The 23012-nt window shown below is 44.3% G+C and overlaps 1 protein-coding gene and 1 pseudogene across 5 annotated transcripts in view; one reads left to right on the top strand and one right to left on the bottom strand.

Annotated features, from left to right (window-relative positions):
- The window catches only part of TECPR2 (tectonin beta-propeller repeat containing 2), a 136566-nt gene that overhangs the window by 2520 nt on the left and 111034 nt on the right, over positions 1–23012 (top strand). For all 5 annotated transcript variants that reach the window (XR_008620989.3, XM_055098037.2, XM_034938193.3 and 2 more), the window contains exon 2: positions 11214–11504. Coding sequence is in view for 4 of the 5 variants with exons in the window: in XM_055098037.2 (XP_054954012.1) it covers positions 11286–11504 (219 nt within the window). In the remaining variant the exon portion in view is untranslated. The remainder of the gene's footprint in view (positions 1–11213; positions 11505–23012) is intronic.
- On the bottom strand, positions 8800–8881 carry LOC112437134 (small nucleolar RNA U3; annotated as a pseudogene).

Raw genomic sequence — 23012 nt, forward strand, 5'->3', positions numbered from 1 at the left:
CAGAGACATACAGGTTATGGTGTGTGCAGGGACTGTGATGGAAAGCTGATGGATGCACAAACAAAACGTGGCCTGTCTAGACAATGGAAGGCTGTCCAGCAATAAAAAGGAACGAAGTACTGATTTGTGCTGCAACATGGAGGAACCTTGAGAACATTATGCTAAGTGAAAGCAACCAGACACAAAATACCACATATTATATGATTCAATTTTAATGAAATCTCCAGAATAGGCGAGCTGTAGACAGAGAGGAGATCAGTGGTTGCCCAGGGCTGAGAGAAGAAGCGGGTAGAGGGGTGATTGCTAAAGGGTAGGGAGTGCACAGTGTGTGGATGGAAGAGTGGCCTGAGATGAAGTTAGATATAGACTCTTTTGTCATAGTGTCTAATTTCCATGCTTGTGTTAGGCTTTAGCTTGTGACCATTGGGTAGCCAATGGGGATGGGAGCAAGGAAGTGACAAAATTTTGTCTGGAAGATAAATGACTGCCTCAGTCTCATTACGTTCCTCCTTAGTAATTTAATACTCGAATAATTAATAGATGTCGTAGCCAGATTTCAAACATAGATTCTACAATAGGGATACAAATTGTTTCTTCCTAGGGATTTTGGAGAGAATCCTGAAACCATTAGTGTACTCAGAGCACTCTGATAACATGGTTATTGTACAGCGAAGTGGATGACTTAGACTCTATATTAGTCCTAGCTCCAGTTTGAGAAATCGTCCATCTGGGTGGCAGTTGGGTGTTAGTAGTCAGCAGTGAAGGCTAGCTGCCACCTTCCAGGGTTATGAGATTGACAGGGCTAGTGGGGAAAGGAAGCATCGTAACTTGAAGGATGCCATAGGGTGGTGTTTTGTATTTTTTTAACTGAAATAGTCATGACTAAGGAAGCATTATTCATTATATTTTTATTTATTTATTTATTTTTGAGATGAAATATCACTCTGTCACCCAGGCTGGAGTGCAGTGGCACGATCTTGGTTCACTGCAGCCTCCACCTCCCAGGTTCAAGTGATTCTCCTGCCTCAGCCTCCCAAGTAGCTGGGATTACAGGTGTGCGCCACCACACCTGGCTAATTTTTGTATTTTTTAGTAGAGATGGGTTTCGCCATGTTGGCCAGACTGGTCTCGAACTCCTGGCCTCAAGCGATCCTCCCACCTCGGCCTCTCAAAGTGCTGGGATTACAGGCATGAGCCATCATGCCCAGTCCAATTTTAAAAATTGGATTGAGACTATTGTTTTGCAGTAAGACCCGAAGTTAACAAATCTTTACTGAGCATCTACTCTGTGCCAAAGATATTATTAGATACTAGGATTTACCTTGGTAAGCAAGAGAGAATTCATGTTGCTTACATTCTCGTAGGAGAGATGATTTTTAAATGGTTTAGCAAATAAAGCAATTAGAGGTTGTAATGAGGATTATGAAGCACATATGATAGAGGAAAGAAGGGACAGTTGGGTACTCTTGAGTGATCTGGTCAGAGAAGGCCTTTCTGTGGTGGTGATATTTAAGCTGAGACCCCACGGTTGAGAAGAAGCCAGATAAATGGAGTGAGAAGATCATTTATTCTGCATAGAGGAAATAATTATGACATCTGAGTGGGACAGAGTGGGTCAGTGGAGCTAGAACTTGGAGGACAAGTGGAGACGGGTAGAGAGGTGACAGGGGAGCTGCAAAGGGCTTAGACCACACGGGGCATTTGGTTTTTATTCTTAGAACACTGGGCAACCAGTGAGGAGTTTTGAGTAGAATGGGTAGTATGGTCTGATTTCTCTTTGAAGGAGCTGATTTTTTCCTTTGTTTTTTGGGGGGTAACAGCTTTATTGAGATATAATTTACATGCCACACAGTTCACCCATTTATATACAATTCAATGGTTTTTACTGTATTCACAGCTATGCAACCGTCACTACGTCAATTTTAGAACTTTCTCATCACCCTAAAAGAAAACTCCGTACCCTTCAGCAATATGCTCTAACCCCTTCTTCTCCCAGCCCTGGGCAACCACTGACCTACTCTGTCTACAGCTTGCCTATTCTAGACATTTCGTATACATGGAATCATATAATATGTGGTGTTTTGTGCCTGGTTGCTTTCACTTAGCATAATATTCTCAGGATTCCTCCGTGTTGTAGCATGAATCAGTACTTCATTCCTTTTTATTGCTGAACAGGCTTCCATTGTGTGGATAGACCACATTTTGTTTGTCCATTCATCAGTTGATGGACAGTTAGGTTGTTTTGACATTTTGGCTATTATGAGTGGTGATATTATGAACATTTATCTACAAATTCTTTGTAGGTATGTTATCATTTCTATTGGGCATAAACCTAGGAGTAGAACTTCTGGGTCATATGGTAACTCTGTAACCTTTTGAAGAACTGCCCACTGGTGGCTACACCATTTTATTTTTCACCAGCAATGTATACAGTTTTTTCCACATCCTTGCTAACACTTGTTCATACCCTAGTGGGTATGAAGTGGTATCTCCTTGTGGTTTCGATTTGCATTTTCCTGATGAGTAATGATGCTGAGCATCTTTTTATGTGCTTATTGGCCTTTTTTTTTTTTTTTTTTTTTTTGAAATAAAGTCTCGCTCTGTTGCCCAGGCTGGAGTGCAGTGGTGCGATCTTGGCTCACTACAACCTCCACCTCTCGGGTTCAAGTGATTCTTGTTCCTTCGGCCTCCTGAGTAGCTGGGATTACAGATGTGCGCCACTATGCCCACCTAATTTTTGTATTTTTGGTGGAGACAGGGTTTCACCATGTTGGCCAGGCTGGTCTCGAACTCCCAACCTCAGGTGATCCACCTGCGTTGGCCTCCCAAAGTGCTGGGATTACAGATGTGAGCCACCGTGCCCGGCCTTACTGGGCATTTGTGTGTCTTCTTTGGAGAAATGTTTCTTAGACTTTGCCCATTGTAAAATTGTCTTTTGTTGTTGTTTTGAGATGAAGTCTTGCTGTGTTGATCAGGCTGGTCTCAAATTCCTGGGTTCAAGCGATCTTCCCACCCCAGCCTCCCAAGTAGCTGAGACTATAGCCACGTGCCACTGCACCCAGCTTTTAAAATTGTCTTTTTATTATTGAGTTATAAGAGCTCTTTATATATTCTGGGTAAAATCTCTTTATCAGATATATAACCAGGAGATATTTTCTTCCATTTTGTGGGTTTTTTTTTTTTTATTTTTGTTGGTGGTGTGGATTAGATGTATTTTTACTTTCTTGATGGTGCCCTTTGGAGCACAAGCGTTTTTCATTTCAGTGAAGTCAAAGAGCTAATTTTGATGGTTGAATGAGCCTGGCTTCTGGGGGCAGGCGTGGAAGACCATGGCAGCAATGTAGGCAAGGGATATGATAGCTTGTACTGTGGCATGGCCACAGAGTTGGTGAGGAGGTGCCAGGCTTGAGGGAGGCTTGGAGATAGGGCTGATGGACTGAGTTGAGAGATTGTTGTACGGGTGAGAGAAACAGAGGAATTGAGGGTGAATACTAGGATTTCAGCTTGAACAACACTTTTGATTCAAAGTGTGATTATGCTGTTACCTGCCGGACAATTGTGACAGTTTCTAATACCTGCTGGAGCCTAGCAAGGGCAGCCCTGCGCTCCCTCCCTGGGTTCTGAAGTTGCTTTTGGTAGGATTATCACTGAGTGTGCCAAGGAGATGGTCAGGGATTCTGACCTTTTGTAATACCCACTAAGACCTCCTAAGCCACCACAAATAAACATATTATCTGAGTAGAATAGTGCACTTGCTCTGCAAATGCACTTTTGAGGCAAATCTCTTGACTCCCTTCTAGCTAGACTGCAGTCTCAAAGCCCTTCTTGTGTAGAGCCTGCGAGCCGTCAGTGGATAGCATCAAATCAAGCGGATGGATTCTTGAAAGCTAAATGTCATCATTTGACAGAGCTACTATGAGGAAAAATATTTTTATTTTTAAAAAATTTTTATTGATCGATTGATTTGAGATGGGGTCTTGCTCTGTCGCCTAGGCTGGAGTGCAGTGGCTTGATCATGGCTCACTGCAGCCTCGAACTCCCGGGCTCAATGGATCCTCCAGGTTCAGTCGATCCTCCGGGCTCAATTGATTCTTGTGCCTCAGCCTCCTGAGTAGATGGTACTACAGGCACACACCACCACACCTGGCTAAGTTTTTGTATTTTTTGTAGAGACAGAGTTTTGTCATGTTGCCCAGGCTGATGTCAAACCCCTGGGCTCGGCCAAGCGCGGTGGCTTACACCTGTAATCCCAGCACTTTGGTAGGCCGAGGCGGGTGGATCACAAGATCAGGAGATTGAGACCATCCTGGCTAACACAGTGAAACCCCGTCTCTACTAAAAAAAAAAAAAAAAAAAAAAAACAAAAAATTAGCCAGGCGTGGTGGCAGGTGCCTGTAGTCCCAGCTACTCAGGAGGCTGAGGCAGAATGGCATGAACCCGGGAGGCGGAGCTTGCAGTGAGCCGAGATCGCATCACTGCACTCCAGCCTGGGCGACAGAGTGAGACTCCGTCTCAAAAAAATAAATAAATAAACAAACAAACAAACCCCTGGGCTCAAGTGATCTGCCCACCTCAGCCTCCCAAAGTACTGGGATTACAGATGTGAGCCACTGTGCCTGGCTGAGGAATAACTTTTTTTTTTTTTTTGAAATGGAGTTTCACTCTTGTTGCCCAGGCTGGAGTGCAATGGCGCAATCTTGGTTCACTGGAACCTCTGCCTCCTGGGTTCAAGCGATTCTCCTGCCTCAGCCTCCTGAGTAGCTGAGATTACGGGCACCTCCCACCATGCCCAGCTAATTTTTGTGTTTTAATAGAGACGAGGTTTCACCAAGTTGGTCATGCTGGTCTCAAACTCCTGACCTCAGGTGATCCACCCACCTCAGGCTCCCAAAGTGCTGGGATTACACGCGTGAACCACCACACCCGGCCGGTAATAAGATTTTTAAAGGAGGAAATAACATTAGGCAATACTTACTGGTGAAGAGCTCAGTACTTCCGCTTGCTTGCTAGGAGATCTCATCAGCTAAAGCAGATACCAAAGTGCCTGCCAGAGATAGGGAGTAGAAGGTGTGAAGGCCAGGACGTGAGAGGCCAGGCCTGTTGTAATTAGAAGCAATTCAGTGTGGCTGGAGGACAAGTGAGAGATCCTGGGGTGGCAGAGGCCAGATCACCAAGGTTCTTGTAAGCCAGCAACACTTGGGCTTTAGCAGGAGGAAGATGGGGACCACTGCAGAGTGTTAAGCAAGGGAGTGATGACATCAGCTTTGCACATCAGGAAAATCCCTCTGTTTGCCACGTGGATGACGGGGAGGGAGAGGCAGGCAGATGAGCTGGGCACCAGAGAGAGCTGCAGGTGAGAGGTAATGGTGGCCCGAGCTAGGGGTGACACACTGAGGTGTGTGGGAGATGTACTGAATGGAGAATCGGGGACATGGAGAGGAGAGGAGGAGGGATCAGGGATGATGCTCCTTTTCTGGCTTGGTCAGCATGGCCCAGGCAACTGGTAGAAGATACAAGATAGGTAAGTGTTTTTGACATTGTTCATTTACTCTGTGTTTATAGCTAGGATGTAAGTTTTACTAATCCCATTTCAGATGGTAATTGGAGATCTAGAGAGGTTGAGCAGTTATTCCAGGGTGCCTCAGGTAGTTTTAGGAGCATTGGGATTTGAACTTGGGTCTTTTTCACTTCAGTATCATTAGCCACTCATTATGCAGTTCTTCCTCGGTGGAAAGAGGGTCAGTTCTGTGGCTGTGGGTCTGAGACCTGGGGGTTGGGTGAGGTGGAACATGGAGTTGGGTGAAAATTGGGTAAGGAGGAGGACCAGAAAGTCTTAGCAGAAATGTTTGTTGTGTCTGCATTGTTTTTCCCAAACCTAGCGCAGGACAGTGAGACAGCGGCTCTATGCCTTTTCCTCAGCCCGTCCTAGACACTGTTTCTGTCAGGACAGTTTTGCTGGGAGTTGGCCTCAACCTGCTCCTCCTATCTGAATGGTGGGTGAAGGACAGGTAAGCCTGGTGCTAAGCTCATCCAGAGGCCCCCAGATAGTGAAATAGCATGGATTCTCTTGTGCCCGCTGGGGACTTCTTGGGCACCTGGCCCCCAGGCATGGCTGTCCTGACTCATCTGGGTGCTATGGCTTACGGGCCTCTAGATATTCTTTGGAAAAACGTGTGAGGCATAAATTGATATGAACATTCTTCAAGGCAGTTTGGCAATACATTTTTTTTAAATCAACATTTTCACTTCTTGCAGCGTACTCCAAGAATATGCTTGGATATATTTCTGTTGTTTATGATGGCAAAATTAAAATCTTTTGGTTGAGAAAATTTTGGTTTATCCATACAGTGTGTTCTCTGCAGTTTTTCTGTATAGTCACTAAAAATCACATTCTAGGGGAATATTTAATGACATGGAAAATACTCATGATTTATTAAGTGAAAAATCTGTGTGTGTGCATATATGTTTATATACATATATCTGTAGCTATCTGTGTACATGGCATATCTCAGTATGATGAGATTGTGACTTTTCTTTACTTCTTTGTCCTTTTATTTTGAGATAGGGTCTCACTCTGTCACCCAGGCTGGAGTACAGTGGTATAATCAGCTCACTGCAGCCTTGATCTCCTGGGCTCAAGTGATTCTCTGTGTACCACCACACCTGGCTAATTTTTGTATTTTTTGCAGAGTCAGGATCTTGCCGTCTTTCCCAGGCTGGTCTCAAATTTCTGGCCTCAAGTGATCTACCCACCTTGGCCTCCCAAAGTGCTAGGATTACAGGTGTGACCCACTGCACCCAGCTGCCTTTGTACTTTTCTTTTCTTTTTTTTTTTTTGAGGTTGAGTTTCACTCTTGTTGCCCAGGCTGGAGTGCAATGGCACAATCTTGGCTCACCACAACCTCCGCCTTCTGGGTTCAAGCGATTCTCCTGCCTCAGCCTCCCAAGTGGCTGGGATTACAGGCATGCGCCACCACGCCCAGCTAATTTTGTATTTTTAGTAGAGATGGGGTTTCTCCATGTTGGTCAGGCTGGTTTTGAACTCCCAACCTCAGGTGATCTGCCCCGACTCAGTCTCCCAAAGTGCTGGGGTTTACAGGTGTGAGCCACCACGCCCAGCCTTCTTTGTGCTTTTCTATATTAACAAATTTTTGAGGCCGGGCATGGTGGTTCACACCTGTAATCCCAGCAAGTCTGGGCGTGGTAGCTCAAGCCTGTAATCCCAGCACTTTGGGAGGCCAAGGTGGGTGGATCACCTGAGATCAGGAGTTCAAGACCAGCATGATCAACATGGTGAAACCCCATCTCTATTAAAAATACAAAAATTAGCCAGGCCTGGTGGCAGGCACCTGTAATCCCAGCTACTTGGGAGGCTGAGGCACAAGAATCGCTTGAACCCAGGAGGCGGAGGTTGCAGTGAGCCAAGATCATGCCACTGCACTCCAGCATGGGCGACGGAGCAAGTCTCAAAAAAAAAAAGCAACTTTTTGATAGTGAGCATTTATAACTGTTATAAAAAGAAACCTTTATTTTTAAAAAGTTAAATAAATTATGGCACATCAATGTGTGTATGAGTATGTATGTATGCACTCTTTAAGGAAACAAAGCCTTTTACTATTTCTGTGCCTTGGAAAGAAGAATAAGAAGTTTCTGCATCCATGAAGTGGAGGTAACATTCATGTCTAATGTTTGGGGATTGCAGGAAAAAAAAAATGGAAGTAACTATGACGCCTACTTCATGTTTTGTTTTTTTTTTCCTCTCTTTTTGGTGAGGATTTAATGGGTTTGTGTGCTAAGAACAGTTTGTATTAAGTACAGACGGTTTTCAACTTACAAAGTTTCAACTTACTATTTTTTGACTTTAAGACTGAGCGAAAACGATACCATTCAGTAGAAACTGTATTTCCAGTAACCATACAGCCATTCTGTTTTTCACTTTCAATGTGGTATTAAATAAATTACATGAGATATTCAACACTTTGTGATAAAATAGGCTTTGATTAGATGATTTTGCCCAGCTGTAGGCTAACGTAAGTATTCTAAGCACATTTAAGTTAGGCTAGGCTCAGCTAAGATGTTCGGCAGGTTAGGTGTATTAAATGTATTGTGACTTATATTTTCAGCTTATGACGGTTTCATTGGGACATAACCCCATTGTAAGTTGAGGAGCATCTGTAAAAACATTAGCTATTCCCATTATTATTACTGCAAAAGAGGGTGGATTGGGTTCTTAAGTATCACAGAGGAATGCAATTATTATTATTATTGTTATTTACTTACCTTTAAGAAAGTTCTCATACGTGAATATGTTCTGCCTGTATTGGCTATTGTGACTATCAGATGAAATGGGAATCTAAGGCTGGGCGCAATGGCTCACACCTATAATCCCAGCACTTTGGGAGGCTCAGGTGGGCAGATCATGAGGTCAGGAGTTCGAGACCAGCCTGGCCAATATGGTGAAACCCCCATCTCTACTAAAAAATATAAAAATTATCCGGGCTTGGTGGCACACGCCTGTAGTCCCACCTACTCGGGAGGCTGAGGCAGAAGAACCCAGGAGGCGAGTGTTGCAGTGAGCCGAGATCGCACCACTGCACTCCAGCTTGGGGGACAGAGCGAGATTCCGTCTCAAAAAAAAAAAAAAAAGAAAAGAAAAGAAATAGAATCTAAAAATGCTTGGAAAACTGGATATGCTATACAGATTTAGGGAATTATTATTCCAGCATTGAATTGGGGTCATATTGAAGAAAAAATGATACTTTGCTGCTCTTCCATTCCATTTTTTAGAATTTTATATTTAATATTTTTTCTTTTGCTCTACACATTCAGAGAAACTTCTCTAGTAATGAACTATAGAAATGATCCCAGAAAGCACAGCCTTTGTTCTTCTGTTCTTGTCACTCATTCCTTCCTTGCATATTTTCCTTTTATTTATTTATTCATTTAAGAGACAGTGTCTCACTCTGTCACTCGGGCTAGAGTGCAGTGACACAGTCATAGCTCACTGCAGCCTCAAATTCCTAGGCTCAAGTGATCTTCCTGGCTGAGTGCAGTGGCTCATACCTGTAATCCCAGCACTTGGGGAAGCTGAGGAGGAAGGATCACTTGAGCCCAGGAGTTGGAGACCAGCCTAGGCAACATAGTGAAACCCTCTCTATTTTATAAAATGAAATATTTGTTTTAAAAGCGTGATCTTCCCACCTCAGCCTCATGAGTAGCTAGGACTACAGGCATGTAGCACCATGCCTGACTAATTTTTAAAAATATTTTTTGTTGAGGCGGGAGTCTTGCTATGTTGCCCAGGCTGGTTGTGAACTCCTGGTCTCAAGCAGTTCTCCCACCTTGGCCTCCCAAAGCACTAGGATTACAGGCATAAGCCACTGTTCCTGGGCCAAATTTTCTGTTTCATCATTCATTCATTTATGCAACAAATACTTGCTGAATGCCTCTGATGTGCCTAGCCCTTTTCTCCCTGCGGGGGGAAGAGGGGTGAGTGAGGCAGATATGGGCTCTGCTGTTATGGGCCTTACAGACCAGTGTGTGTGTCGGAGTGGCAGGCAGGCAGATAACCAGTCAGAGAAAAGAAAGGAGATGTGTGGATAGGCCGGACACGGTGGCTCACACCTGTAATCCAAGCACTTTGGGAGGCTGAGATGGGAGGATCTCTTGAGCCCAGGAGCTTGAGGCTGTAGTAAGCCATGATTGAGACCAGCCTGGGCAACACAGCGAGACCTCATCTCTACAAAATAATTTAAAAGTTAGCCAGGCATGGTGGCATATTCCTGTAGTCCCAGCTACGTGGGAGGTGGAGGCAGGAGGTTCACTTGAGCCCAGGAGTTTGAGGCTTCAGTGAGTCATGATCTTGCTACTGCTTTCCAGCCTGGGTCACAGAGTGAGACTGTGTCTCAAAAAAAAAGAAGAAGAAAGGGGCTGTGTAGAGAAAGTAAAACTGGGAGAGGTAACAGAGAGAGAACTCAGTAGGGGGAGGAGAAATCAAGTACGGCCTCATGAAAGAGGGCACAATTGAGAAGGAGGAAGAGCTCAGTAGAGGAAGAACATTCCAAGTGGACGGAACAGCCAGTGCAAGGGCCCTGGGGTGAGAACGAGCTGGATTAATTTGATCAGAAGAGGGACTGGAAGTTGGTCAGTCCACTATGTAGAAATAGAAAACCTACAGTTCAAAGAGACCATAAATCCATGATGCAAGAAGTTTCTATGAGAGGAGCTTGGAAGTCTCCATAGAACCTGTAGAGCTAAAATATCCCTCCAGGTGTAATCAGGTACAGAGCATCTACCTGGACTGTTACAGCCTGCCTGTCAGAGCTGTGACTGTGCTGTTGGCAAGAGCCTAGGACTTGGAGGGAAAAGACCTAGAGTCAAGTCTTGGCTGTTTGATCTTGAGTGAGTCTCATGACCCTCTGGCCCCCAGTCCCTTCTAAAAGTTAGGGATGATGCTACCTGCCTTATAAGGTAGGGTCAGGATTAAATCAGTGAGTGAGCACTTTGTGAAAGATGGCGTGCATGGAAGGGTTGCATATCTTTAGTAAGGGAAGCTTTGAAGCCAAAGTGCAAGTGGGTGGGTCTCCATGTGGAACAGAGTAAGGTGCTGTGTGGCTGGACTCTTGAGCGCTGAGGAGGCTGTGGGATCCAACCAGGCCAGAGCACCTGTTCTTCACCATCTCATTAACACAGCCAGCATATCTGCGTCTGAGATTGGCCCACTATTCTCCTACTAGAGTGTCTTTCCTGTTTCTCTTTTCCATATCCTGTCCAACCTGGTGGGCTTCATAGTTCAGGATGTGTTCAGTGAAGCCATGTCTACACTCACTCTAATCCCCACTGATCTCTCTCTCCTCATGAAAACCCACAAATTATCACCTCATTACTTGTGGATTTGTGTCTTTTCACTATTTCATCTGCCTCCCTGTCTAGATCATAAGCTATTTGGGAGTAAGAACTGTTTTGTTTTTTGTATTCTTTCCACTCCTCCATGGCATTCACTACAACATAAATCATAGAGGTCAGAACATACTGAAGTGCATTTTGAGTTAAAATGCTCAAAAGTGATCTTAGTGACACGTGTTTACTTTCTCTGTTTATTTAAGCTCCAGCTATAATGTTTACCTGCCTTAAAGTTCCATGTTGCCATTATTAAACATACTTCTTTTTGCCATGACTAGGCATTGAAAGGATTGTAATGCTTTGTTCTGTAGCCCCCAGGTTTCCCTAGATGACAAATAAACATTCCTTTTCCTGCGTGAAGATCGTTTGTGGAAACCTTGGCCATGGCATCGATATCAGAGCCTGTTACATTCAGAGAGTTCTGCCCGTTGTACTATCTCCTCAATGCCATTCCGACAAAGATCCAGAAGGGTTTCCGCTCTATCGTGGTCTATCTCACGGCCCTCGACACCAACGGGGACTACATCGCGGTGGGCAGCAGCATCGGCATGCTCTATCTGTACTGCCGGCACCTCAACCAGATGAGGAAGTACAACTTTGAGGTGAGCCTTGCTTTGCTTTTCACCTGAGGGGGCACGAGCCATAGCTGACGCTTAACATGCTTGTGTTCTAGGATGAGATAATTTACTTCTGATTTGCCAGAATATGGCCTTAATACCTCACCCAAACAATACTTTAAAACCATCTTTAGCTGAAGTGGAATATAACTAAAAACATTGGTGTTTTTAACTTTTTCCTGCCTCCAAAAATCTAACATCACTTTATTTATTTATTTGAGACAGAGTCTCGCTCTGTTGTCCAGCCTAGAGTACAGTGGGACAATCATAGCTCATTGTAGCCTCAAACTCCTGGGGTCAAGTGATCCTTTTGCTTCAACTTCCTGAGTAGCTAGGACCACAGGGATGACTGCCACACCCAGCTAGTTTTTGTTTTGTTTTGTCTGTAGAGACATGATTTCGCTATGTTGCCCAGGCTGGTCTTGAACTCCTCGGCTCAAGCAGTCCTCCTGCCTTGGCCTCCTAAAGTACTCGGATTACAGGCATGAGCCACCACACCTGGCCTAACATCACTTTAAAAGAGAATATCACCTGAGGTCAGGAGTTCGAGACCAGCCTTGACCAATATGGTGAAACCCTGTCTCTACTAAAAATACAAAAATTAGCTGGGCGTGGTGGCATGCACCTGTACTCCCAGCTACTCAGGAGGCTGAGACAGGAGAATTGCTTGAACCTGGGAGATGGAGGTTGCAGTGAGCCAAGATCACACCACTGCACTCCAGCCTGGGTGACAGAGTGAGACTCCATCTTAAAAAAAAGAAAGAAAGAAAAAAAGAGAACATTTTAGTATTTAAAACTTACTACAACACTTTGAAAGCAGATATTTTTTTCCTAAGTGTTTACAGGAGGAGGCACATGCCTGTTTTTCGAAGTTTTGAATAATCTCTAGTTCTTCTCTTGAAATTATGATGAAAAAAGGATGTATATGAATATTGGCTCATTGCCAGAATATGCACCTCTTAGCTGAGCTGAGGTCTCTTCTATAGCATTGGGATCCTGACCAATCTGTTTCTGCAGTGCTGTGGACTCAGGCATTTCTGTGTATTGTAGATATTGGTGGAGATGTTATTTGACTGTGTTGTGGCTGGCACCAACTATTGGTGAACTGTAATGTAATTCACCCACTTAGTCAATATCTGTAGTTTATTGAGTACGTCACTTTTGTGAGAGACTCAAAGTTGACTGAGTTGTGGCTTCCACCACATGGGACTCTATTCTGTCTGTGGTTAGGGGGCTTTTATGGACCAAGATACAGCTTTTGTATCTAAGAGAAATGTTTACAAATACTTGTGTTTTAATCAATATTCAGTATATTAAAGTTTTCATTTAAAACGTAACTAACTTAAGCCTCTGTGCTCATTTTAAAATAATCAAAATGGTTCATACACATAACAGCCCTTTCTATGTGTCAGACATTATTCTTTAAAAATATATTTTTAAAAATTTTTAAAACATTATTTTTTCCTTCTCACTATGCTTCTTGGACAGACATATATTAACTCATTTTATCCTCACAAAAGCTCTCTGAGGCAGATGTTATTATGATCTTCCTCATTTACTAAGGAGACAGCTGGTGAAGAGAGGGTAGGTGACTTGCCTGAGGTTGGCTGGTAGTAAATGGCAGCACCATCATGTGAACTTGGGCAGACTGTCTCTAGGGTCTGTATTAATATATATATATTTTTTTGAGATGGAGTTTCACTCTTGTCGCCCAGGCTGGAGTGCAATGACATGATCTCGGCTCACTGCAACCTCCACCTCCCAGGTTCAAGCAATTTTCCTGCCTCAGCTTCCAGAGCAGCTGGGATTACAGGCACCCGCTATCACACCCAGCTAATTTTTGTATTTTTAGTAGAGACGGTATTTCACCATGTTGGCCAGGCTGGTCTCGAACTCCTGACGTCAGGTGATCCATCTGCCTCAGCCTCCCAAAGTGCTGTGATTACAGGCGTGAGCCACCACACCTGCCCGTGTTTTAATATTTTTTGTATAAAAATTAGAACTACTGCTATTTCTTCTCTTTGAGTAATAGCTCATGGATTTGACTGATCAAATTCCCCAAACATTTAAAACCGTTACGTAATCTTTCAAACTGTAGTTAGGAGTTTAATAGTCTGAAATCTCTCAAATGCTTCAGACACTTATAAGGAAGACTCGTGAATCCGACGATGAACCCCAACAAGATCTATCAGAGAAATCCATGCACAGAGGCACCCTAGTCACACTGCTAAAGATCACAGTCTTAAAATCCATGCACAGAGGCACCCTAGTCACATTGCTAAAGATCACAATCTTAAAATCCATGCACAGAGGTACCCTAGTCACACTGCTGAAGATCACAGTCTTAAAATCCATGCCCAGAGGCACCCTAGTCACACTGCTAAAGATCACAATCTTAAAATCCATGCACAGAGGCACCCTAGTCACACTGCTAAAGATCACAATCTTAAAATCCATGCACAGAGGTGTCCTAGTCACACTGCTGAAAATCACGATCTTAAAATCCATGCACAGAGGTGTCTTAGTCACACTGCTGAAGATCACGATCTTAAAATCCATGCACAGAGGTGTCCTAGTCACACTGCTGAAGATCACAGTCTTAAAATCCATGCACAGAGGCATCCTAGTCACACTGCTAAAGATCACGATCTTAAAAATAGCCAGAGAACAATGACGTATTACCTGTAGAGGAACAATGATTTAAATGACTGTGAATTTCTCATCAGAAACTGTATTAGCCCGTTCTCATGCTGCTATGAAGAAATACCCAAGCCTGTATAATTTATTAAAGGAAAGAGGTTTTATTGACTCTCAGTTACGCATGGCTGGGGAGGCCTCAGGAAACTTACAGTCATGGTGGAAGGCACCTCTTCACAGGGCTCACTGTCACAAGAACAAGAGGGGGGAAACCATGCCCATGATTCAGTTATCTCTACCTGGTCCCTCCTACGACATGTGGGGATTATGGGAACTACAATTCAAGATGAAATTTGGGTGAGGACACAGCCAAACTATATCAGAAACAATGGAAGCTGGAAGACAGTAGCATTTTTTTGGTTTTTTGTTTTTGTTTTGTTTTGAGATGGAGTCTCGCTCTGTCGCCCAGGCTAGAGTGCAGTGGTGCGATCTCGGCTCACTGCAACCTCCGCCTCCCGGGTTCAAGCAATTCTCATGCCTCAGCCTCCCGAGTAGCTGGGACTACAGGTGCCCGCCACCACACCCGGCTAATTTTTTGGTATTTTTAGTAGAGACAGGGTTTCACCATGTTCGCCAGGATGGTCTCGATCTCCTGACCTCGTGATCTGCCCGCCTCGGCCTCCCAAAGTGCTGGGATTACAGGCGTGAACCACTGCACCAAGCTTGTTTTTTTTTTTTTGGCAGAGTTTCGCTCTTGTTGCCCAGGCTGGAGCGCAGTGGCTGCAACCTCCACCTCCTGGGTTCAAACGATTCTCCTGCCTCAGCCTCCCTTGTAGCTGGGATTACAGGCACACGCCACCAAGCTCAGCTAATTTTTCTATTTTTAGTAGAGACGGGGTTTCACCATGTTGTCCAGGCTGGTCTCAAACTCCTGATGTCAGGTGATCCACTCGCTTCGGCCTCCCAAAATGCTGAGATTACAGCTGTGAGCCACTGCGCCTGGCCGATAGTAGCACATTTTTAAAGTGGCTGAGAGGCCGGGCATGGTGGCTCACACCTGTAATTCCAGAACTTTGGGAGGCTGAGGCAGGTGGATCACTTGAGGTCGGGAATTCGAGACCAACCTGGCCAACATGGCGAGAGCCCCATCTCTACTAAAAATACAAAAATTAGCCGGGAGTAGTGGCTCATGCCTGTAATCCCAGCTACTGAGAAGGCTGAGGCATGAGACTCGCTTGAATCCGGGAGGCAGAGGCTGCAGTGAGCTAAGATCGTGCCAGTGCACTCCAGCCTAGGCGACAGAGTGAGACTCCATCTGAAAAATAAAATGAAGTTCTGAGAGAATTGTCAACCCAGAATTCTTTACTCAGTGAAAATACCTATCAAGAAAGAAGGTGAAATGAAAGTATTATCAGATGAAGGAAAACTTAAGAGGGTTCGTTGCCAACCAACCTGCTCTAAAGTCATTGCTAAATGAAGTTCTTTAGACAGAAGGGAACTTTGTACATCAAGAATGAAGAATAGTAAATACCTGGGTAATAAATACAATAGATGATTTTTCCCCTATTGAGTTCTTTAAAATATATTTGACAGTTGAAAACAAAAATTATAACTGATCAAGTTTTAACAGATGTAGATGTAGTAATATCTAAGACGAGTACAACATAAGTAAGGGAGAGTAAGGTATCCTATACATTTGTACATTCTTCTTGAAGAGGTACAATATTGATTCTAAGTAGATTTTGAAAAATTACGTATAGGCCGGGCGCGGTGGCTCACGCCTGTAATCCCAGCACTTTGGGAGGCCGAGGTGGGTGGATCACGAGGTCAGGAGATCGAGACCATCCTGGCTAACACGGTGAAACCCTGTCTCTACTAAAAATACAAAAAATTAGCCAGGTGTGGTGGCGGGCTCCTGTAATCCCAGCTATGTGGGAGACTGAGGCAGGAGAATTGCTTGAACCCAGGAGGCAGAGGTTGCAGTGAGCCAAGATCGCACCATTGCACTCCAGCCTGGGCAATGAGAGTGAAACTCCGTCTCAAAAAAAAAAAAGAAAGAAAGTTGGAGTGGCTGTATTAATATCAAGGTTTTCTTCTGTGCAAAGAAATAACCAGGCATAAAAAAGACATTACATAATAACAGATTCGTATATGTCCCTTAACAACATAGCTTCACACAATACACGAAGCAGAAATGGACAAATCTGCAATTACGTGTGGAGACTTCAGTATTCCTCTCTCAATAATAGAAGTAGTAGACAGAAAACCAACAGGATGTAGAAGAACTGAACAACACCATCAGCCAACTTGGTCTAATTCACATTTATAGAACACTCTGCCCAACAGCAGCTGAATATACATTCTTTGCAAGTGCACATGGAACATTCATCAATATAGACCATGTCCTGAGTTAGAAAACATACCTCAACACATTTAGACTAGACTAGGCTTTCCAGGCCCTTGTGTTTTACTTTGTTTTTTCACTTTTCTTTAAAATATAATTTACACAAAGTTTGCAAATCTTTTTTTTTTTTTTGAGACGGAGTTTTGCTCTTGTTGCCCAAGCTGGAGTGCAATGGTGTGATCTCGGCTCACTGCAACCTCCGTCCCCCGGGTTCAAGTGATTCTTGCCTCAGCCTCCCAAGTAGCTGGGATTACAGGCGCCTGCCACCACGCCTGGCTAATTTTTTGTATTTTTAGTAGAGATGGGGTTTCACCACGTTGGCCAGGCTGGTCTCGAACGCCAGACTTCAGGTGATCCATCCACCTCGGCCTCCCAAAGTGCTGGGATGACAGGCGTGAGCCACTGTGCCCAGCCTGCAAATCTTAATAGTACAATGTGATGAATTTATATGTGTATGTCTGTTTAATCACCCAGTTCAAGATACAGAACATTTCCAGCACCCCAGAAGATTCTCTTGTGCTACCTCCTAATCATTACCCCTCCCCAAGGTAACTATTCTGACTTCTAACACAGAGTAGTTTTGACTTCTACAGAGTAGTTTTGCTAGCTCCTTGGGTTTTAATTCACTATTAAGTAACCTCTGGCAGTAAGGTTTATATGCGTTAGCGGAATTTGGACTCCTTACTCAGGTTGCAGTTACAACCCAGTTTTCTTTTATGAAGCACATGTGTCTCATTGATCACCATTGTATTGTCTTTTTTGTTTTTTTGTTTTTTTTTTTTGAGGCAGAGTCTCACTCTGTCTCCCAGGCTGGAGTGCAGTGGAGCGATCTCGGCTCACTGCAATCTCCGCCTCCTGGGTTCAAGTGATTCTCCTGCTTCAGCCTCCTGAGTAGCTGGAATTACAGGTGCCCGCCACCATACCTGGCTACTTTTTGTATTTTTAGTAGAGACAGGGTTTTACCATGTTGGCCAGGCTGGATTCAAACTCCTGATCGCAAGTAATCCACTTGCCTCGGCCTCCTAAAGTGCTGGGATTACAAGCATGAGCCACTGCGCCCGGCCCCGTATTGTCTTTTAGAAAAACTGTATAACTATTTAAATATTTTCAGTCACCAAACTAAAAAACAAATACTAAAGTTGAAGTTTATTGCTCCCCAGAATGAAACTACAAATTACATCTGATGGCCATTTTTACAGTTTAACCAGTAATTAGTTCTCTATCATATTATCTTTGTTTTGTTTTCCTTTAACAGAATACCTAAGACTAGTAGTTGTTCTTTTTTTTTTTTTTGAGATGGAGTTTCGCTCTTGTTGCCTAGCCTGGAGTGCAGTGGTGCAACCTCGGCTCACTGCAACCTCTGCCTCCCGGATTCAAGCGATTCTTCTGCCTTAGTCTCCCGAGTAGCTGGGATTACAGGCATGTGCCACCCCATCTGGCTAATTTTGTATTTTTAGTAGAAACAGGGTTTCTCCATGTTGGCCAGGCTGGTCTCGAACTCCCGACCCCAGGTGATCCACCTGCCTCGGCCTCCCAAAGTGCTGGGATTACAGGTGTGAGCCACTGCATCCGGCCGGAAGTTGTTTTTATTTTTTTACTATTTTTAATTTTTTTAAAGAGGTTTATTTGGCCCACAGTTCTGTAGCTGGAAAGTCCAAGATTGGGCAGCTGCATCTGGTGGGGACCTCATGCTGCTTCCACTCATGGTGGGAATTGGAAGGGGACCAGGTGTGTATCAAGAGATCACATGGTAGGCCGGGCATGGTGGCTCAGGCCTGTAATCCCAGCACTTCGGGAGGCCAAGGCAGGCGGATCACGAGGTCAGGAGTTTGAGATCAGCCTGGACAACGTGGTGAAACCCCATCTCTACTAAAAATAGAAAAATTAGCCAGGCATGGTGGCCCATGCCTGTAATCCCAGCTACTCAGGAGGCTAAGGCAGGAGAATCGCTTGAACCCGGGAGGCGGAGATTGCAGTGAGCCAAGACTGCACCACTGCACTCCAGCCTGGGTGATGGAGCAAGACACCACCTCAAAAAAAAAAAAAAAAAAAAAAATATATATATATATATGTGTGTGTGTGTGTGTATATATATATACACATATATATGTATATGTATGTATGTGTGTATATATATATATATATATATATATATCTCACATGGTCACATGGCAAGAGAGGAAGCAAGACAGGAACCAAGGATGCCAGACTCATTTTCTTTTCCTTTTTTTTTTTTTTTTTTTGAGACAGAGTTTCACTCTTGTTGCCCTGGCTGGAGTGCAGTGGTGCAATCTCGGCTCACTGCGACCTCTGCCTCCTAGGTTCCAGCAATTCTCCTGCCTCAGCCTTCCGAGTGGCCAGGACTACAGGTGTGCGCCACCACATCTGGCTAATTTTTGTATGTTTAGTAGAGACAGGGTTTCACCATGTTGGCCAGGCTGGTCTCAAACTCCTGACCTCAGGTGATCCACATGCCTCACCCTCCCAAAGTGCTGGAATTACAGGCATGAGCCACGGCACCCGGCTCTTTTTCTTTTAGTATGGAGTGCTTCACAAATTTGTGTGCCATCCTTGTGCAAGGAAGCCAGACTCTTTTTAACAACCTGCTGTCTTGGAAACTAATCCAGTCCTTGGAGAGTGAGCACTCATTCACCCCTGAGGAGGGCATTAATCTATTCATGAGGGATCTACCCCCATGGCCCAAACACCTCCTACTAGGCCCCACCTCCCAGCACTGCCACTTTGGGGATCAGACTTCAACATAAATTTTGGCAAAGACAAACCACATCTAAACCATAGCAGATATGATAAGTCACGTGAGCTTTGAAGGACTGTGACATGGTAGAACAGCATCCACAGGCTCTACCAGAGTTTGGTGGAACAGCATCCACCGGCTCTACCAGAGTTTGAGGGAACAGCATCCACAGGCTCTACCAGAGTTTGAGGGAACAGCATCCACAGGCTGTACCAGAGATTGAGGGAAGCTGGTACAAATTACTGGATCCAGCACCATAGAAGGGGACTCTGGAAGAATCCCATGTAAAGATTTTAGCTAGTCCGAGCATAGTGGCACACACCTGTAATCCCAGCACTTTGGGAGGCCAAGGCGGACAGATAGCTTGAGCTCAGGAGTTCGAGACTAGCCTTGGCAATACAGCAAGACCCCCATCTCTACGAAAGAATACAAAAATTATTCAGGCGTGATGGCGTGTACCTGTAGTCCCAGCTACTCAGGAGGCTCAGGTGGGAGGATCATTTGAGCCCAGGAGGTCGAGGTCGTAGTGAGCCGAGATCGAGCCACCGCACCCTAACCTGGGCATCAAAGTGAGACCCTGCCTCAAAAAAAAAAAAAAAAATTTAGCTAGTTATCCTTTAAATGTATTTCACCCATACATGCATATGCCTGCTGTGTACCTACAAAAACTTTTTAAATCTAAAATATTAACATTTGGGAAAAAAATGTATTTTGCTGGGGCCAAAATCCATACTTGGTAGCCCTGAGTATCAACAGCATTTTTTGAGTGCCCATTATATATAGGATATCAAACTTATAATTGTGGAGAATCACAAGGGAGGTATAAAATAAATTTCTTGTCCAGGCACGGTGGCTCACGCCTATAATCCCAGCACTTTGGTAGGCTGAGGCAGGCAGATCATTTTGAGCTCAGGAGTTTGAGAGCAGCCTGAGCAACATGGCAAAACCCCATCTCTACTAAAAATATAAAAATTACCCAGGTGTGGTGGCGGGCACCTGTAATCCCAGCTACTCAGGAGACTGAGGCTGGAGAATTGCTTGAACCCAGGAGGTGGAGGTTGCAGTGAGTAGAGATTGCGCCACTGCACTACAGCCTGGGCGACAGAGCAAGACTCTGTCTCAAAAATAAAATAAAATGAAAATTTTTTTTTGGCAAGAATGTAGAATTTAGAGTTAGAAGATTTAGAGCTTGGAAACAAAGCTGTATACCTATATGTAAACACATAGGAAAAGGTCTGAAGGAATTTTCACATGATTACTTAACTCTAGGTAGGGATTAAGAATGGGATGGGCTGAGGGAGGAAGAGTGAAAGGGAATTATGTATTTTTTTAACTTTACTGAGGAATTACTAGAAATTTTTGGTACATATTACACGCATAAACACAGCAACACAAAGATTTGTTTTGAGCTTTGGCTGCCAGTTATTAGTGGTTTAACCCCAGAGATGAATTAAATATTTATGTTGTTGTTGTTGTCATTTTCATCATGAGAGCTGGCTGGGTCTTAGAATCATTTGGTACAATCCCCACTTTTTATAGATAAAGAAATTCTAAGATTCCTGCTTCAAGGCACGTATCTCTGATTGCCTAACCATTGTGCTTACTTCTTGTGAGAGGAGATAGGCCCTCTGTGCAGTCTGTGGATTTCAAGGTTATGGAATACAGATGCATGGTCTCTTTGGAATGTCCAAGTCGAAAGTTAAAGGTGCATTAACTAGTTTAGGGAAAATCTTAAGATTTTATGGGAAGATAAATAAAAAAGTTTATGCTCAAATAAATCCATGTATGGCATGATTGAAAGATTATGTTTTTAAATGAAGTTATGTTTCCTAAAGAGGAAAGCAGACCTTTTCTGTGGTAAATATAGCCTTGCATGTGTTTTCAAGAATGGTGCTTTGGAAACCATTTTTTTCTACAGAAGTTAGTGGGAGAGGGCAGATGGAAACACAGATTCTTCCTACCTAGTGCCAAAAGCACTGAGGAAATGTTGCAAGGAGCTAATAACAAGTACAAAAATGTTAGAAATGTGTTAAATATATAGGTCTGACATGTGTAAGCATAGACCAAAAAGACTACCTGACCTGAGTTTCTAATGTTCTGTTTTGAAATTAAACATATGATCCCTTTTCCTTAGCATTCAACAAGCCAATGAGATTTCATGGATTTGCCTTCAGAGCTGTCTTTTTTTTTTTTTTTGAGACGGAGTCTTGCTCTGTCCCCCAGGCTGGAGTGCAGCGGCGCCATCTCGGCTCACTGCAAGCTCCGCCTCCCGGGTTCACGCCATTCTCCTGCCTCAGACTCCCGAGTAGCTGGGACCACAGGCGCCCACCACCAAGCCTGGCTAATTTTTTGTATTTTTAATAGAGACAGGGTTTCACTGTGTTAGCCAGGATGGTCTTGATCTCCTGACCTCGTGATCCGCTCGCCTCAGCCTCCCAAAGTGCTGGGATTACAGGCGTGAGCCACCACACCCGGCTGGGTGGTTGCAGTTTTAAATAGCATTCCAGGGAAGGTCTGACTGAGAAGGTGACAGTTGAACAAAGACGTAAAGAGCATGACCAACACGCCATGCTGACATGTCTGTATTCCAAGAAGACGGAAGGGAAAGGCCCTGAGCCTGAAACATGTCTTGGATATTTCGCATTCAGAAAAGTCATGCTTCAGAATGTTACAAGTATTTCATTGGCTTATACTTTATAGACATATTTTAAAGAGGTGCAGAAAGGACAGTTTTTGTCTCACCATAGCAGCCAAGGTGCATTTGCCCAGTGCCTTCCATTGTCTTTCCCTGTGGGAGTAACTTTTAGGTCCAGTGATGAGGAGCCTGTGATGTCTGTGTTCTGGTTTGTTGATAACATTACCGTACAGGGCTTCACGGGTGTCCTTCTTAGCATGGATTGCTTTCATTCATTGGTTGCTGGAAAATTTGCTTTCAAATGTTTTTAACAGTGACTCTTAGGGGAAAAAAATACATTTTATTAGATGTCCATTCTCCCTAAATTTTCCTAAGTTCAACTGAATTCCAATAGGTTTTTTTTAAATGTTAATTTAAAAAAACAAGCTGTCCAGGTGTGATGGCTCATGCCTGTAATCCCAGCACTTTGGGAGGCCAAGGTGGGCAGATCACTTAAGGTCAGGAGTTTGAGACCAGCCTGGCCAGTATGGTGAAACCCCATCTCTACTAAAAATACAAAAATTGGCTGGGCGCAGTGGCTCACGCCTGTAAACCCAACACTTTGGGAGGCCGAGGCGGGAGGATCACGAGGTCAGGAGATCGAGACCATCCTGGCTAACACGGTGAAACCCTGTCTCTACTAAAAATACAAAAAAAAGGCCGGGCGTGGTGGCTCACACCTGTAATCCCAGCACTTTGGGAGGCCGAGGCGGGCGGATCATGAGATCAGGAGATCGAGGCCATCGGGCTAACATGGTGAAACCCCGTCTCTGCTAAAAATACAAAAAATTAGCCAGGTGAGATGGCGGGCACCTGTAGTCCCAGCTACTCGGGAGGCTGAGGCAGGAGAATGGCGTGAATCCAGGAGGCGGAGCTTGCAGTGAGCCGAGATTGCGCCACTGCACTCCAGCCTGGGCGACAGAGCAAGACTCTGTCTCAAAAAAAAAAAAAAAAAAAAAAAAATTAGCTGGGTGTGGTGGCACGTGCCTGTAGTCCCAGCTACTCAGGAGGCTGAGGCAGGAG

Source organism: Pan paniscus, chromosome 15 (genome assembly GCF_029289425.2).
Source record: "Pan paniscus chromosome 15, NHGRI_mPanPan1-v2.0_pri, whole genome shotgun sequence".
Lineage (NCBI taxonomy): Eukaryota > Metazoa > Chordata > Mammalia > Primates > Hominidae > Pan > Pan paniscus.